The 16078-nt window shown below is 39.9% G+C and overlaps 1 protein-coding gene across 5 annotated transcripts in view; it reads right to left on the reverse strand.

The window, feature by feature from the left end:
* MTA3 (metastasis associated 1 family member 3) overlaps positions 1–16078 on the reverse strand; it is a 166244-nt gene that overhangs the window by 42375 nt on the left and 107791 nt on the right. For all 5 annotated transcript variants that reach the window (XM_042442499.1, XM_042442507.1, XM_042442531.1 and 2 more), the window contains exons 15-17: positions 14356–14442; positions 10707–10856; positions 1851–1882 (exon numbers count right to left, since the gene is read on the reverse strand). In XM_042442499.1, the coding sequence (XP_042298433.1) occupies positions 1851–1882; positions 10707–10856; positions 14356–14442 (269 nt within the window). The remainder of the gene's footprint in view (positions 1–1850; positions 1883–10706; positions 10857–14355; positions 14443–16078) is intronic.

Raw genomic sequence — 16078 nt, forward strand, 5'->3', positions numbered from 1 at the left:
TATATCCCTCCTCTCCCTACGCATCGAGGTGGGTTACAGTGAAAATAAAAAATACCTAGTACAACTATCATCAACATAATACAAACATCCCCTTGCCCTCCAACCCTCCACCCTCAACATAACCATTTAAATAAGTTAAGCAATAAAATAGTTTAAAACAATTTTAAAAAAACAGCAGATAGGAGTGAGATAACTTGGGGCAGGTGGAATAGTCCTTGTAATGGAAATTCAGCCTGGGAAGGCCCGCCTTTTTAAAGGTGTCAAGAGAGGTGATATGACGGATCTCCTCCGGCAGATCATTCCAAATTTTTAGAGCGGCAGCTGAAAAGGTCCTCTGGGAAACTGCAGCCAACCTGGTCTTCTTTGGCCGCAATAGATTCTTCCCAGAGGACCTGAGTGTGCAGGGTGGATTGTATGGAAAGAGACATTCCTGCACTGGGCCCAAGCCATGTAGGGCTTTAAAGGTAATAACCAACACCTTGTACTGTGCCCAGAAGCTGATTGGCAGCCAGTGGAGAGATTTTAAAATAGGTGTTATATGGTCGAATCTGGATTTACCAGCAGCCAGTCTGGCTGCCATATTTTGGACCAGTTGAAGCTTTCGAACTTGGCACAAGGATAGCTCCAAGTAGAGCGCATTGCAGAAATGGAGATGAGAGGTTACCAGCGTGTGTACAACAGTTTCTAGGTCCCCCAGCTCCAGGTAGGGTTGCAACTGTCATATTAGCTATTTAAATAGCTTCCTTCCACCAATGAGATCAAAGCATCACATATGGCTCTTCTCCTCTCTGTTTTAGTGTAACAACAACCCTATGTAGTAGGTGAGAAAGCATGGTTGGCCTGAGGTTACACAGTGGGTACCATGCCTCACTGTTGATTAAAAACTTGGAACTTCTAAGTCCAAGTACAACATCCTAGTCACTACACCACATGGGCTCTAGGGGAAAACAGTATAGCTGATATTTGGCTTTCTTACTACTCCTCATCCACGAGTTTGCATAGACCTATCAATCTGAATGGAACAACCTTCAGTTGAGACAGTGCTAGAAAATATTTTCTAGAGATGGTTTTGGTACTTGAGTGTTTGGATTTTACCTACATGGACTTGACCTCTGTCCTCTGTTAGTGAGCAGAAATGTAGGTACTGTAGTTCATGGTTTAATTATGATCTTAGCCTTGATCTCTAGCTATTCATTTTTCCTTTCCTTTGCTGCATTCATGAGTTTTTAATAGCAGGAAGGAACTGAAATTATTTCTGATGCTATTCCAATTTTCCCCTAATAAAGCTGTTCATCTTATTTTCATTTCTTTAAAAGAAAATAGGCTATTAAAAATGGGCAGCTGTTACGTATTTGCTTTGACTGGTGAAAATTTGTTTGGGTTTTACTGATTTGTAACATTTTAAAAAAACACACACAACATACCCAAATGGCAATATCTCTCTTGATGATCAACAAACATCAGGAGAAAGCCATCTCAAGGACATAAAATCTTCTTACAGAAAAGTATGAAAAATAATTGTTTAGAATTCTCTCTCAGCCTGTTCCAAAAGCTCACCAAGGGAGTTTATTATCTAAGACCACGCAGTATAAGCTTCATGGCAGATTAGGGATTTGAGCCTCTGTCGTCAGTGCCTCTGTATTTACCATTTTGGCTTCACGTTGGCCTCTGCATGCAGCATACAATGTAGAAATCATACACTATAATTTTCAAAAAGTTACCACCATGGCCTGAAGGAAAGATGCACACCTACCTTGGAGTAGTCCCCACTGTAACCATGCAAAGGTTCACATATCATGTAATTACAAAACAAAAGAAAAATAGAAACAGAAAAAATGTGGAAAACTTACCATTTTAGTTCCATGTGTATGACTGGAGAGTCCTAAAAAACAAATTCACACACAACAGAATGGGTGAGATCTAGATTAGTTTTTTGTTTCAATTCAAAGCATTAATCAGAGCAGGGGTATTAAAAATGGGGCCTTTATGTCTCATGCAACTACCCAGAGTGGTCTCACAACACAAACTCACCCCATATTTTCCTTTCCAAATCAAGTTGTACTATTCCTCAACCCCTGAGTAAAGCAATATACCATTTAAATGTAATCTTCCTGGTCTGTATTAATCCAGAAAAGGCATTATTTTGAAACCAGAAGTCCATTTTTAGTCTAAAACAAATGTAGTAGGGATACTGTACATACTGCCTATGGGTTTCTCAAGGTACAGTTTCACATTTGTGGCTACTGGTAAGAGAGCAGGCTGGACCATTAACGTTCAGAAGAGGGCAAAATGGCCACCAGACCCTGAGAAGTGGTACATTTACAACTTCTTCAGCAGAAAACCCAGGGTTGAAAGATGCAGAATGCCAAATGTTTTGGAGAAACAATACCTGACCAGAGGCACTCTGGTTACTGGCCCAGCACAGCATATGTCATTCATAGCAGTTTTCAAATATCCGAGGAGCTATTATGTTAGGAGTAGGACAGGGCTCTTTTCTTTTGTCCTAGAGCAGTGATTCTCAACCTTTAGTCTTCAGCTGCCAGAATTACTGAGCATTGGTCATCCTTGCTGGAACACGTGAGAGTTAAAGTCCAAAACATCTAGAGGACCAAAGGTTGAGAACCACTGCTATAGGGCAGAACACGAATGATTGGAAATTTCAAGGAAGCATATTTAAGCTGAACATTATGAGAATCTTTCTAACTGTAAGGACTGTTTGACAATGAAACAAGCTGTCTTGGGAGGTGGTGTGCTCCCCTTTGCAGGAAGTATTTTAGTACAGGTTAAATGGCTGTCATAAATAGATGTTTGCAGAGGATGGGGACAGGATGAGATCAGGACTACTCAGCATGGTGGTTCACAGACCAGTGCTAGTCCTTAAGGAATTGGTTTCTGATCAGCAGTGAGTTTCCAGAAAGCTTTGTGACTACAAGTTATAATATGGTGCAAATAACGGTACAGCATTCTGATACATTGGGGAGAATGTTGGTCTGTTCTGTCACATGGCTTGGGAAACACTAAGCTAGATGATCTCCAAGGTTCTTTCTAATTCTAGAATTCTGTTATTCTCTTTCACTCCCCGCATCCACATTAACTAAAGTTCACCTTTTACTCTTTATCTTACCTTTTCTCCAAAATAATGGTCAGAGAAGCTCAGATCTCTGGGCCAAATTTGGCCCTACTTGTTTCCAGTCTAACATTTTAGGATTCTCCATACAGTTCTGTCTCTTTCCCAATCATGCCACCATTTGATGATTTCCCAATGTATGTGTGGGGGTCTTCCCCACTACCCTCCGCCAAAGGTTGAACTGTCTCACTTAAGGCAGTAAGCCTTAAAATAAAAAATATTGCATACCCTTCTACTGTCCTGATTTGACTAGAACACACCCAATTAATCCTCTTTCATCCCACTTGTTCAGCTGTTCTCAAAATGTCCCAGTTTCTTTCGCCTCTTTCCACTTTCACGCTTTGTCCTCAGATTACTTTAGTTGCTGGAATTAACTCAACAGTGAGGAAGGGGAGCAGAATCTTGCCCTTCTTAGTAGGCTCAGGGAAAAAACAAACTACTACCACATCTCCTGTCTTGTGTGTCCTTTTTCATTAATAACATCTGCATTCTTAACCACACTGTAATGTTGTTTGACCACATATGTCCTGGTTTAATCTGTGAAATGTTAGACAGTAAAGGATTGGTGGATTTGGACCCATCTATTTACTTTTGACTCTGAGTACCACTGGGTTTCAGCCCCTGAAAATGTTTAGGAAGAAGAAATTTCTAGCATAAGTTTTCACTGTTTATAACAGAAATTTCTTCTTCTCATTTATTCTCAAAGGTGCTGCTGGATTCCTCCATGTCTTTTTATGCTAAAACAAACTTATTTCTTTGAATAAGTCTCCATCATGGTGAAGGCATAATCTCCAATTGTCCCAGTTTGGCAGGGACAGTCTCAATTAATCCTTTGTCATCCCACTTTTTTCAGATGCTCCTAAATTATCCCAGTTTCTCTCTCCTCCTCCCATTGTCCTACTTTATCCTGGCTCATTTCAGTTGTTGCAAAGAAAGTTCAAAGTGCAGAAGTAGTTTGCATTCAATTATCTCAGCAAAGAGAAAGAAGAGAAAGGGATGGAATCTTGTCCTTTCCTGTAGATGGAAGCAAAAACAAACTGCTGCAGCATCTTATAGCTTGTATGTTTTTCCTCACTAATAATTTTTGACATCTTAACCATACTTTGATGTTACTTGACCACGTGTCCCTGTTTTCACCTGTGAAATGTTGGAGGGAATGGTGAGGTATAAGGCAGAATGGAAGTTTGGAAGAATAAATTTGGTCCCACCTGTAGCTCTAGCAACTGGCCCAATGATGTACAGGTAGCAAAGTGGAGGGAAATGAAGACTTTTGCTCAAGTTCTCTTCCCTTCCACTCATTAGGAAGCCCACTGATGCATATCAGGTTTGCAGTCAATGCTGACCACCATAAAATCTTGCTAAAAATGGTGGGCTCTTGGTATCCACTGCAATTTCATTCTAGGACCTCCCGTGGATACCAAAACAAACAAAACAGGCAGATTCATTTATATACCGCTTCATACCAAACTAGCAGTGTCTAAGCGGTTTACAACTGTAAACTAATTGCCCCCAACAATCTGGGTAATCATTTTAGGGACCTTGGAAGGATACAAGCCTGAGTCAAGCTTGAGCCCTTTAGCTGGTATTGAACTTGCAACCTTATGGTTTTGAGTGAGGGGCTGCAGTACAGGCATTTAACCACTGTGCCACCAGGTCTACCAAACCTGTGGATGCTGAAATCCCATTAAATACAATAGTGTAGTAAAATGGTGTCCTTGGTAAAAAAAAATATATGGCAAAATCAAGGTTTGCTTTTTGGAATTTATATATGTATTTTTAATATTTTAAGTGCATGGATGGTTGACTCCATGGATAAGGAATCTGTGGATATGAAAGATCAAACATACTCCTATTGGTTTTATGGTATACAGGTTCTTCCTCCAAAATGATCAGAATGGTTTACATATGATTTAGGACACAAGAAGCTGCCTTACACTAAATTAAGCCACTGGTTATCCAGAATCTGCCTAAGTACTGCTAACACTGACTCACAATGAAATACAACAAAATCCAAAATCCACAAAAGAGTGATACCTTTATTGGCCAACCAAAATGCACAAAAATATCATGCAAGCTTTAGAGGCACCACTAGCTTCTTCAATACTCAAAAGATGTTTTTAAAAATCATACAGTAGAAAAAAAGTGACCATGTTAGAATCACATGCCTACATTTTGTAGCAGAGTCTCAGGCCTACATTTTGTAGTTCACTTGTTCTGGAGGGATCTCAATCCCTTTCTTGGCCATTTGGGGACTGAGACAAAGTATAATAAAATTTAAACTCTATTACATGGCTCAAGAGGTTAAGATGCTAACTCTGTTCATTGCAAGATCAGCAGGTTGGCAGTTTGAGGCCCAGGTGCCACATGATGGGGTGAGCTCCCATCACTAGTACCAGCTTCTGTCAACCTAACAGTTTGAAGGCATACAAATGCAAGTAGATAAACAGGTACTACTCTGGTGGGAAGGTAAACAGCATTTTGTTCAATCATGCTGGCCACATGATCACAGAGTAGTCTCTGACAATGCTGGTTCTTCAGCTTAGTATCAGAGATGAGCACCGCCCCCTATAGTGGGACATGACTTGACAACCTTGTCAATGGTAAATACCTTTACCTTTAGCAATTGTAAAGTAACTTCTCTTGGGATCCAGGCTGTTTCTATTCTTTGTGAAGCCACAGGCCCTTTTCTTTGGCAGAGAACAGTGAATTTGGCAAGAAGTCAATTTGCTGCTACATCTGGGAAAACTTTCAAGTGCTGTATAAGTAAAACTTGCAAATTATACTCCAAATAAAGATTTTACCCATGTTGGACATAGAAACCTCAAAGAATTATGTCTGGCTCCCTTCTTGTACCTGAACCTGAAACTCTTTCCATGCAAATCATGCACTCTACCACCTAGATAAAGACCCTCCTTGTAAATTCCCCAGATAGTTTGCTCATTGAAAAAACAACAAATAGCTCAGAAATTAAAATTGCATGATGTACCTATAAGATCCAGGCCTCTGACCACTATCTAGCTCATCAGAACAGCTTCCTTGGCCAAATAAACCCTGATCACTAGGTTGGCCAAACATTTGTTCTGAAGAAATCAATATCTGCCACTCTGCTGATAGACTGTGGCAATCAACAGCATCCCATTCACCCCATGTATTTCCATGATTTGTTTTTGTATGCTTTGAAATGGTTTCCTTATTGCAAAAGTCAAGCTAACCTGCCTGCAATTTTCTGTGTCTCTTCTTTCCTCACCCACCCCCACTACTTTGGCACTTTTGTGCTGAGTGCAGATTTTAGATTGTCTAAATGACTAATCAATTTTGCTTAATGTAGAACACTTGAGGAAACAAGGCTGGCAATTCAATGAGACAATTAAGTCAAAGTTATCAGATGCAAATTAAAAAAACTGTGGTACAGTCAGAGAAGCACAGTTTGTAAAAAGGAAACAGCCTAAAGAACACAATGTATTTCAAATTGAAAACTATGCCTTAATGGAAGATGTGTGGACTATCTTTCTAACCATCAGTCTAAGTTCAAAATTAATATTTGTGATTTAAGTTCTAAATCTAGTTTTCATAGAAATCACAATGCCTTTTGATAATGAATGTGTCCAAGAAGGTATCTGCACAGGCCAGAACTCTTGGTGCAGTCTGGAATATGCTAACCACAGAGCTGCCTAGAATTTCCCCTGTCAACTAGGCATTCTCTTGTGACTCTGGGTGGCTGCTTGCACACACAGCACTCACTCTGAAGTCTGAACAAGTGACATATTTGGCTGGAGGACTATTATTCTTTTTTTAAAATCTACTCTGGTCTAGCAAAACATCTAACTACCATATAACAAAGTATTTTCTATAGTGTTCATTCAAAATTTAGACTAAACATCTTGCCAGCTAGTCAGAGAGAGCAAAAATGTTTTGGCATTCTATGAAGTTTGTCACTGCAAAGACATATAATTATTTTTCAGACATGCAGATGTCACAGATGAAAACTGGGACACATGTGGCTGTAACAAACTGACTTATAAGCCAGCCAATCAGAAGCCAGAGATCCTAAGCCAATCAGGTGCTGGCTGAGGAGTTTGAAGATTCCGCTGGCAGTTGGGTGGAGTCAGTTAGGGTTTGGAATCCTGAGGGATAAGGCTGGAGTGGAGTTGGGGAGGTAGTTAAGATTAGAGAGTGAAGGAACGATAGAGTGCAAGAGAGGACTGGGTTCTGATAATTCCTGAGGGAATAAAGAGTGAGGAAACTATGAGGTCCTGAGAGGGACAATATTGGTTTTGGAGAGTCTAGAGAAGAGAGACTCAGTATAACCAGACTCAGGAAGAGGGGTTAGGGTTACATAAATTCTTGAGTGATGGTATAGCCGGTGTGGCAGGGATATTATTAGAGAGTTAAAACCAGACCTGTATATATGTAACAAAAGAAGACATAGTAACAACTTCATGTCAAAGTTACCTTTACCTATTCTGTTTTAAAAACAAACTTTTATTCTTGTTTCACTATCCACTTGGCCTGTGTTTTAACATTCATCCACGCTACTGGTCTTCAGTAACCCAAAGGGGTATTGGGTCAAACAGAAGAAAGGCTTGTGAGGTGGTGGGGAATCGTTACAGTGGCCAAGTAAAATCAGAGTGTGGCTAAGATGTCACAAGTTCTTAATGAGGGAGAACAACCTAGGAGAGCCTACAGCAGTTTGCTTTAGTCTGACTATGCAGTGAAGAGACTTTCCTCTCCCCACACTGAGATAAACAAATGTAAACTACTTTTACAATTTGAACTCACTGTGCACCAATGGAAACAAGAAGAGGACAAAGTGTGAAAGTGGGAGGAGAGAGAAAGTGAGACATTTTAAAAGCAGCTGCAATATTATTATTACTTTATTATGCTTTATTTATATAGCACTGTAGATTTGCACATAATAACAGAAAATTAATTGGATCTGCCAAATTGGGATAGTTGGAGGATATGCATGTTTTCGTCCTTCCGCCTTTATTTTCTGCCACTATCCAGATCACTTGTGTCCTCCCCAACAAATTCCAAGAACTCTTTTGTGTAAAGTTGCCTCCAGTTCCCTTGTACTTCACAGCAATCAAATCAGCACTGTATCCACAGTTCTATCTCTCTCTTCCTGCAAGTCCAGGATAATTGTTTTTTCATTGTTTTGACTTTAAAATGCTTTCTCGTTGTACAAATAATTCTCTCCAGTTTTCCTTATTTTAGCAATTCTGAAATTTATGATGACTTAATAGAACAGGATTTACAGTCGGCCCTTCTGATATACGGATTTTTTATACACAGATTCAAGCATCCATGGTTTAAAAGTGTTCAAAAAAAGTATAAATTTCAGATTTCAAACCTTGATTTTCCAATTTTTATAAGGGACACCATTTTGCTATGTCATTATATTTAATGGGACTTGAGCATCCACGAATTTTGTTATCCACAGGGGATCTTGGAACCAAACCCCAGCGTATAACAAGGGTCCACTGTACTATACTCATTTCTTCCTCTACAGCTGAAAGGGTATTTAGTATGGAAGCATTACATCAGCGTATAGTTGGCCCTGCACATTTGCGGTTTTGACATTTGCAGATTTGATTATTTGTGGATTTCATTAGTATGTTCTCTCTAGGTATCTCTAAGTCATCCAGTGTAATTCTGATGAAAGTTGACCATAGAGCTGTGCTGGAGAACCTAGACGTTCCTAGAGAAAACACTTCTCTAAGCATTTACAGATTCTCCAGAATGATTCTATGATAAACTTCTGGCAGATGTCACCACAAAGTTGCACTGGAGGACCTGGAGATTTCTAGAGAGGTGTTCTCTTAGGCCCGGTACAGATGAACCTTGTGGCATGTCTTGATGACGTGCTAGGGTTGCCTCGGGACGTCGCTTACAGATGCCCAACACCCTAGTACATCTTCTGTAGGTCAAAATGGCAGTGTCCTGTACAGATGGGCACCATCATATTGATGCGATGAACGTCTAGCGTCCACATGTCGCAGCACCATAATGACATCGCGAGTGTGCCATCATTATGATGCTGCAAAAAGAACCTGCTTTTTGCGGGTTCTTTTTGCTCCGTGAGGAAGCCACGTGGTTTGTCTGCTGCAGCTTCCTCGTGGAGCAAACCAGGGCGCCAGCAGACCGCCCTTTTTGGGCGGTCTGTACCAGGCCTTAGGTAAAAAGAATAGTTTTTTTTTAATTTGTGTTTTTTCAACATTCACTGGAGTCCTTCACTCCTAAGGCCAGCTAATATGGAGGGACCACTGTATATATCTTGAACACAGGATGGTAGTCTAAATGTGAGTGGCTTACAGTGGTTTATCTCCTTTTGCCTGAATGTATTTTCTAAACAACAAACATACAAACAGACCCAAAGATATATAGAACAAACAGAAGGCAGTGAAAAGACCATACCAATGGGTCTAAAGGCAGGATACCACAACACAAAACACTCTGCCATGATTCCCTGCCTACTTTAACTCAGTGGGAGAACCAGGACAGAACTAGGCTCAGTTTAATGACTAGGCAGGATCATGCAAATATTTCGTCCAAAACATGTGGAAATCTTGGGGACATGGTGTTTAAATTATCCATGCCCCCAAGCCACGTGGAAGCTGCTCTGGGGCTGCTCCTGGGCTGCCTAAGGTGGCCCAAACCTGGCCCCAGAAGGAGGGGATATTTTCCACTCCTTGCCATGGTCCATTTGGGACCACAGCAGGAGCTGGCATCAGGACGCCATGCCCCCAAACCGGCTTTTTAGGCCTGTCTGTTTCAGGCATGTGATCACTGTGGTTCTGGGATGCTTCAGGCAGGATTTGCCTCTGGCCACTCCTTCTTGCCTATCTGTTCCTTTCCTGATTGTCCTCCTCAACATAACCTGAGTGTGGTCTCCTTTGACAGATAGAAAGTATAAAGCACTATGGAAAACTCTTCTCCCTGCATGGCCCACTAGTGTAATATTTGCCACAATGCAGGCTTGTTCAGTGGCCCCTTGTCACTTGCTGGGGTTTGGTTCCAGGATCCCCACTGGATACCAAAATCCATGGATGCTCAAATTAATACAGTGGCATAGTAAAATGGTGTCCCTTATATAAAACGGCAAGGTTTGTTATTTGGAATTTATACTTTTAAAAAATATTTTCAAGCCATGGATGCTTGAATCTGTGGATAAAGAATCCATGGATACAGATAGCTGACTGTATTGATTTAACTCACATGGCTTGGGTCCCAGGATTCTGAAAGACACAGTGTGGCAAGGGTGATTTCTAGTAGTGATCTGTAGTAAAAGTAACAGAATTATCTGAAATGGAGAGAGTGACTGTAAATTGGCTTATGAATTAAATCCTACTATGGATAGTATCCTCCTACCAGGTTCTCTTTCTTCTGCTGGTATTGATGATCCTATCTTCCTCCAAAAACCCAAGTGAAACCTAAAAACCTGTTCCAAAAGGCTGGGCAAACCTTTTGTATGCTTTATACACACATGTATTGCAAACAAAAATGCTGGCTTTCATACTCACCATGCACGCCTAACAAAAGATCTGAATAGCATTTGAGGCATCAGGTGTACACTTACCATCAAGGCCATTGTGATGGTGGCTGTAGTTTCTCTTTCCCAAAATACTTAAGGATGAATGACCAGGAGGAGCAAGCAAACGCTTTGCCATTGAACTCTGAAGGCTTGGAGTTGACTTGATTATATTAGGTTTCATTGAAGGATGAATCTCTGTAACAATAATAATAATGATGATGATCATAATTATTTCAGAGAATTTCAATCATCTTCCTCTTGAAGACTTATGTATTTCTGTTTGTTTGTTTTTTTAAAAAACTTTCTGTGACTAAAACCTAAAAAGATATGCATAACATAGCTGAAAGGCATAGGATCCTGATGCTTTGTTTGCTTGAATCTAAAGAATGGTGTTGCTGTGAGGAAAAAAAGCATTCAAGCCAATCCCAGAAAATTATTTAATGAAAAAGACTTGTTATAGTCTTGTTATAGACACCCTGGGGCTACTATTCTTTCAGCATTTGCTCATTTAGCACTCTTATCAAGCATATTGCTTCCAAAGCAAGCAAATATTTTGGGAAATACATGCATATAAATAGATGTTTACAGGGTTTCCAGTTTTCAAGCAAACACGTGAGAGAAACAACTGACTTTGGGTATTGATTATCTCTTTGCTAAAGTCACAGGTTTGAATGCATAAAGATAAGATTCAGTTCCAGGCACCTCCAAGGATAAAGCCTTTGCTGGAAACCCTAGAGACATGGTAGGAAATACAAACAAGTCTGGGAATGTTTCTTTTCTGGACTTCCTTCCCCAGAATCCCAGCACAGACTAGGAATTGTGGCCCCAAAATGAAATCTTCCAAGCAATGGCTAAGAAGAATGGACCTTTGGTTTCACTTCACAGAAGAAAAAGTTCTTATAAAAGGAGAGAAAAATATGATATGTTGCTGACCCTTGAGAAAGGCAGCTAACCACATGAGTCCTGTGCAAAGAGAAAGGTGGGATATGAATTAACCAAACCACTTTGTGACTTGTGCAAGGAGAAAGGCAGAATAGAAATTTAATTAACTAATTAATTAATAACTCCTTAATCTATGTTGTATTCAGCACAGAGATGTATTTAGATCTGTTTGGCATCAACACATTAAGCACTGCAAACAATTAAAAATGGGCCCACTTTGGAGAACAGCCTATAATTTCTTTGAGTTGTTTTGTGGTTTATCCAGGTGATAGTTTCTTGGTCGCTGCTTTCAGAGTGACTGGGTGCAAAGGGAGAAGCTTCTCCTTGTTAAAGAAGAATTCTTAATCGAAGACACGAAAAGGACACTTTTGAAGAATCAGCCCTGGATATTCCTCCTGCTTTCCCAGAGATTTGCCTTCCCCACACAGCTTCAAGCCATCTCCCCTCACACATACAAACATTGTTTCTTCTGCTATCTGTTCTCTTGGCCTGTCTGATGAGAGAAAGCAGGAGCACACTGCAGCTCCAACCTACCATCCAAGTCACAGCAATGCTCACAAAGCTTAAGTAGGGTCCCAAATGTGAAACACTTTTTTGCTGCCATTTGCTGCTACTTGTTCCCATGTGCTCTAATTCCTCATCCTCACCATGGTCCTATGGGCAGCTGTTTCCCCTTGTGTTTCTTGCTTCTTCTTCTTCTTCTTCTTCTTCTTCTTATTATTATTATTATTATTATATCCCACCTTTCTTCCTAGATAGGGATTCAAGGCCTCCCTGCTGCCCCCTTTTCCCTCAACACCCCTAGATATTTTCACTGCTCCCAGGGGATGATACCACCAGCTTTAGCATTAGCAGAGTAAGCTTAGATGCACCCCAGAATTGTGTGTTTCCTTCTTCCTTTTTTCTCTTTTGGTGTGCCCTTGGAGAATGAATTTGGAAGCTTTTCTTTGTACCTTAGATTCACCACAGTATGCTGTATCCAGACCTGACAAACTGTTATGAAACTATAGAAATATAGCAGCCAGTGGCTCCCAAAACTGTGAGTGCGGGTTTCAGTTTTAACTCAAGTGGAACTATCCAAGGTGCTGAAACTATTTGGAATGAAGGGTAGCAGCCAGTAGCATGGAACATGGAAGCACTGTTTTAGTCCAAACTTTGAAAGGAGATGCTACTGGCTGCTGCCCATTGACATGAAAGCCACCAGCTGACACTTCAAATATTTATCACTTCTCTGAATTTTGGATAAGATCAATCCAAGTATTTATGGCAGAATAGACTGCCACACTTTCTGCATATACTAAGACATACACACACACACACACACACAGAGTAAACAAATTAAAAATAATCATTTAAAAGGAAATAAGATAGATCAAATATACAAAACATACTATACACTACAAAATGAATTGTTTAGTAGAGTGATTATTGATTAGGAAGGCTCTACTATAACTGGGAATAATAAAAACTTTCTTCTCCACTTATGCTAGTTTGATATATTTCGCAACCCAATATGTTATATTATAACATGTTCTTGTCAATATAAATACAATTTTATTTAAAAGAGTATTATTATCAGTGCCAAAAATATAGGGGGCAAGATATCATGTTCTTTAATCTAAATATAATGAACATCTAGAAAGAAATGGACCACGTCCTCCTGCTTTCAACAACCAACAGGAGAATATCTACTCATCTTACATTGGCAATTATGATGCCACTTGCCCTTCACCAACTGCAGGGTATTTTTAATCTACATTTAATTTTTAAAACCCTTTAAGCCCAGATGGGCAAATGAAACTAAGATATTGGGGCAGTTTCCCAAAGGAGGCAATAAAATATTTGAACAGTGTATTAGAACAATGTTTGGACACAAGTATAGTAGTAACCTGAAAATAATCAGTGAAGTGCCTTATTGTTTCCTCAGTGCTGCTACAACTACTAGTGATGAAATAAATCTGAACTATGCTTTAATGAAACAGTTTTCAAAGAAGTAGCCATGTTAGTTTCTGGCAACATAAAAAGGAAGAAGAAAGAAAAGGGAAAAAGTAATGTAGCATGACCTTGACTAATTGGTTTTTATTTTAGCAAAAGCTTTTGTGGGAATAAACCCACCTCCTCAGATGCAGTATCTGTACTACATCTGAAGAAGTCGGTTTCTATCCATGAAAGGTCATGCTAAAATAAAAACTACATAGTCTTAAAGATGCTGCCATATTCCTATTTCTTCTGCCCCTTCCCTCCTTCCTTTTAATGAAACAGCCCACCTTTGAACCATGATTTTATAAGGAAGCCTTGTTTTTATTAAACTGTAATTAACATGAAACATAAAACAACATAAAAACCTTTGGGTTTTAACTGGCTGTGCCAGAAAGATCTTTTATTGGTGTGTGCTGTACTGTTATTAGATTTTATGTGATTTAAATGAGCTTTAAGCTGTTTAAGTTAGTATTTTCAATAGGATCTTATTTAATTATTTTTAATTTTTTTAATTATTAGGTTTTAGCTTTACAGGTACTTTGTTTTAATCTATATTGTAAGTTGCCTTGGCTCTTGTAGCAAGAAAAAGATGGGATATAAATAAAACAAAATAAAACAAAAGTCCTGATGGAGCTTTTCCAAATGTATCAGTACTCCCAGAAACAAGTTATTTGAATAATCTCCATAGCAGTTCTTAACATTGTTTGCATCATGCCCATTTGGTTTGAATATGCCATTATCTTATCCCCCATTTGACTGAAATAGCACTCACCCAAATATCCAATGATGCATGATAATGATTTTCTAGTGCTTTTAATCTTCAGTGGATTTCCAACAAATTCACAGTGTCTGTCAGCATCTGGGGATTGGAGAGAGAACATTACTTTTAGATGGGTTGGAAAATTAGAACTGAGCCTAAATACCCTGATGGTACCAGATCCTGTCTGATCTTGGAAGCTAAGTGGGATCAGGCCTTGTTGGTACTTTGATGAGGAACTGCCAAGGAATACCAGGTGCTTTAGGCATTATTTCAGAGGCAAAACCAGCTCTGACTATTCCTAGCCTAAGAAAACCCTATGAAATTCATGGGGTCATCATAAGTTTACAAGCATCTTGATGGTACATGCACACACACAGGAAAGAAAACACGGTTCTCAGCTGTCCTCCAGAAAGTTATATATGGAGATTATGAAAGACAGACAAGCTGTCTTGGAAAGCTGCTCGTTCACCCCTGCTATTCTTTTGCTCAACACTGTGCAGCTGTACAACTCCAGTGTGTGGGGGAACACCCACAAGTCACATGGAATGATGAGATCTAGCAAGCCAAGCCATTGCCCTGTACAAAATGAGTCTGTGCCTAGAATCTTTTGTACTAGATTGACAGTTCAAGGCAATATTTGTAAAGATCTCAGGTGGGAAATCAAAATGGAAAGGGGTCCTAGGACTGCTGCCTCAAGAAATGCTGCTGTCTGAAACAGAGCCCACTAGGGACATCACTTTAAAATTTTCTGCACTACTGAGATACCACATCCAGCTTGTAAATGGAGAAACGTGAAACATTACTTACTCTAAGACTCTGCCAATTGAGAGTGATAGAGGTGGAGAGAAATAATGCAACCTTCAAGTTTAGCCTGATTTAAATCTAGTTCTCTTTTTGTAAGATGATTCTGTGGTGGATGACTTCACTTTCTTCCTCCGCAACCTGTCTTCTTGCTCCCCCAATCATGTAAGTAGTTGATAGTATTTCAGATTGTCCTTCCCTCTCCAGATAGTTCCCATAATAAAGATTATCCCCCCCCCCCCCCCGGTGAAAAACAGTCACTGTTGCTCAGTCAGATATCATACTTCCACGTTTATCTACAAAAGTCCTGCCATCACCCATTCCCCCACCCCCCACGGTGCTGCATATAGCAAGTTGCTTCACTCCGCTGTGTGGCAGAAATGGCACTGGTTTTCATCATCGTCCACACACTACATGAGAATGTTTCTGTGCTTATTTGGTCCCCAACCCCTGGATCAGGCTTCTAGGACTTTTGTAAGCAGAGGTCTACACACCATTCTAAGGTATCCATGCCTGATCATTATGAACTAGATCAGGGTTAGGGATATAAATTCTTATATTTTTCATTCCCAAAAGCAGGGATAAAAAAAAAGAGTTTTCTTCTCACTTGGCATGATTACAAGGGTTTTTGTGGATTTTCTATTGCCCCCTCCCCATGGGCGCATTTTGGGACTTTTGGAAATAAATCTTGTGGAGATTTTTTTAATCTACTGTATCTACTGTAGTTCAGTCTAATAAATGGATTAAGATGATTTTTACATTACTTAATCAGGAATGGGTAAAGTGTTGTCCTCCAGATATTGGACTACCTCTCCCATTGGTGCTTATGACTGGGTTCTGCTGGCTAGATAGGGCTGAAAGAAAATCCAATCCCACAAGCAAGAGGTGGGCAACTTCTGAAAAGAGATCAAGGTTGCCTCAGGCAAAAATGGCT

The sequence above is a fragment of the Sceloporus undulatus genome, chromosome 1 (genome assembly GCF_019175285.1).
Source record: "Sceloporus undulatus isolate JIND9_A2432 ecotype Alabama chromosome 1, SceUnd_v1.1, whole genome shotgun sequence".
NCBI lineage: Eukaryota > Metazoa > Chordata > Lepidosauria > Squamata > Phrynosomatidae > Sceloporus > Sceloporus undulatus.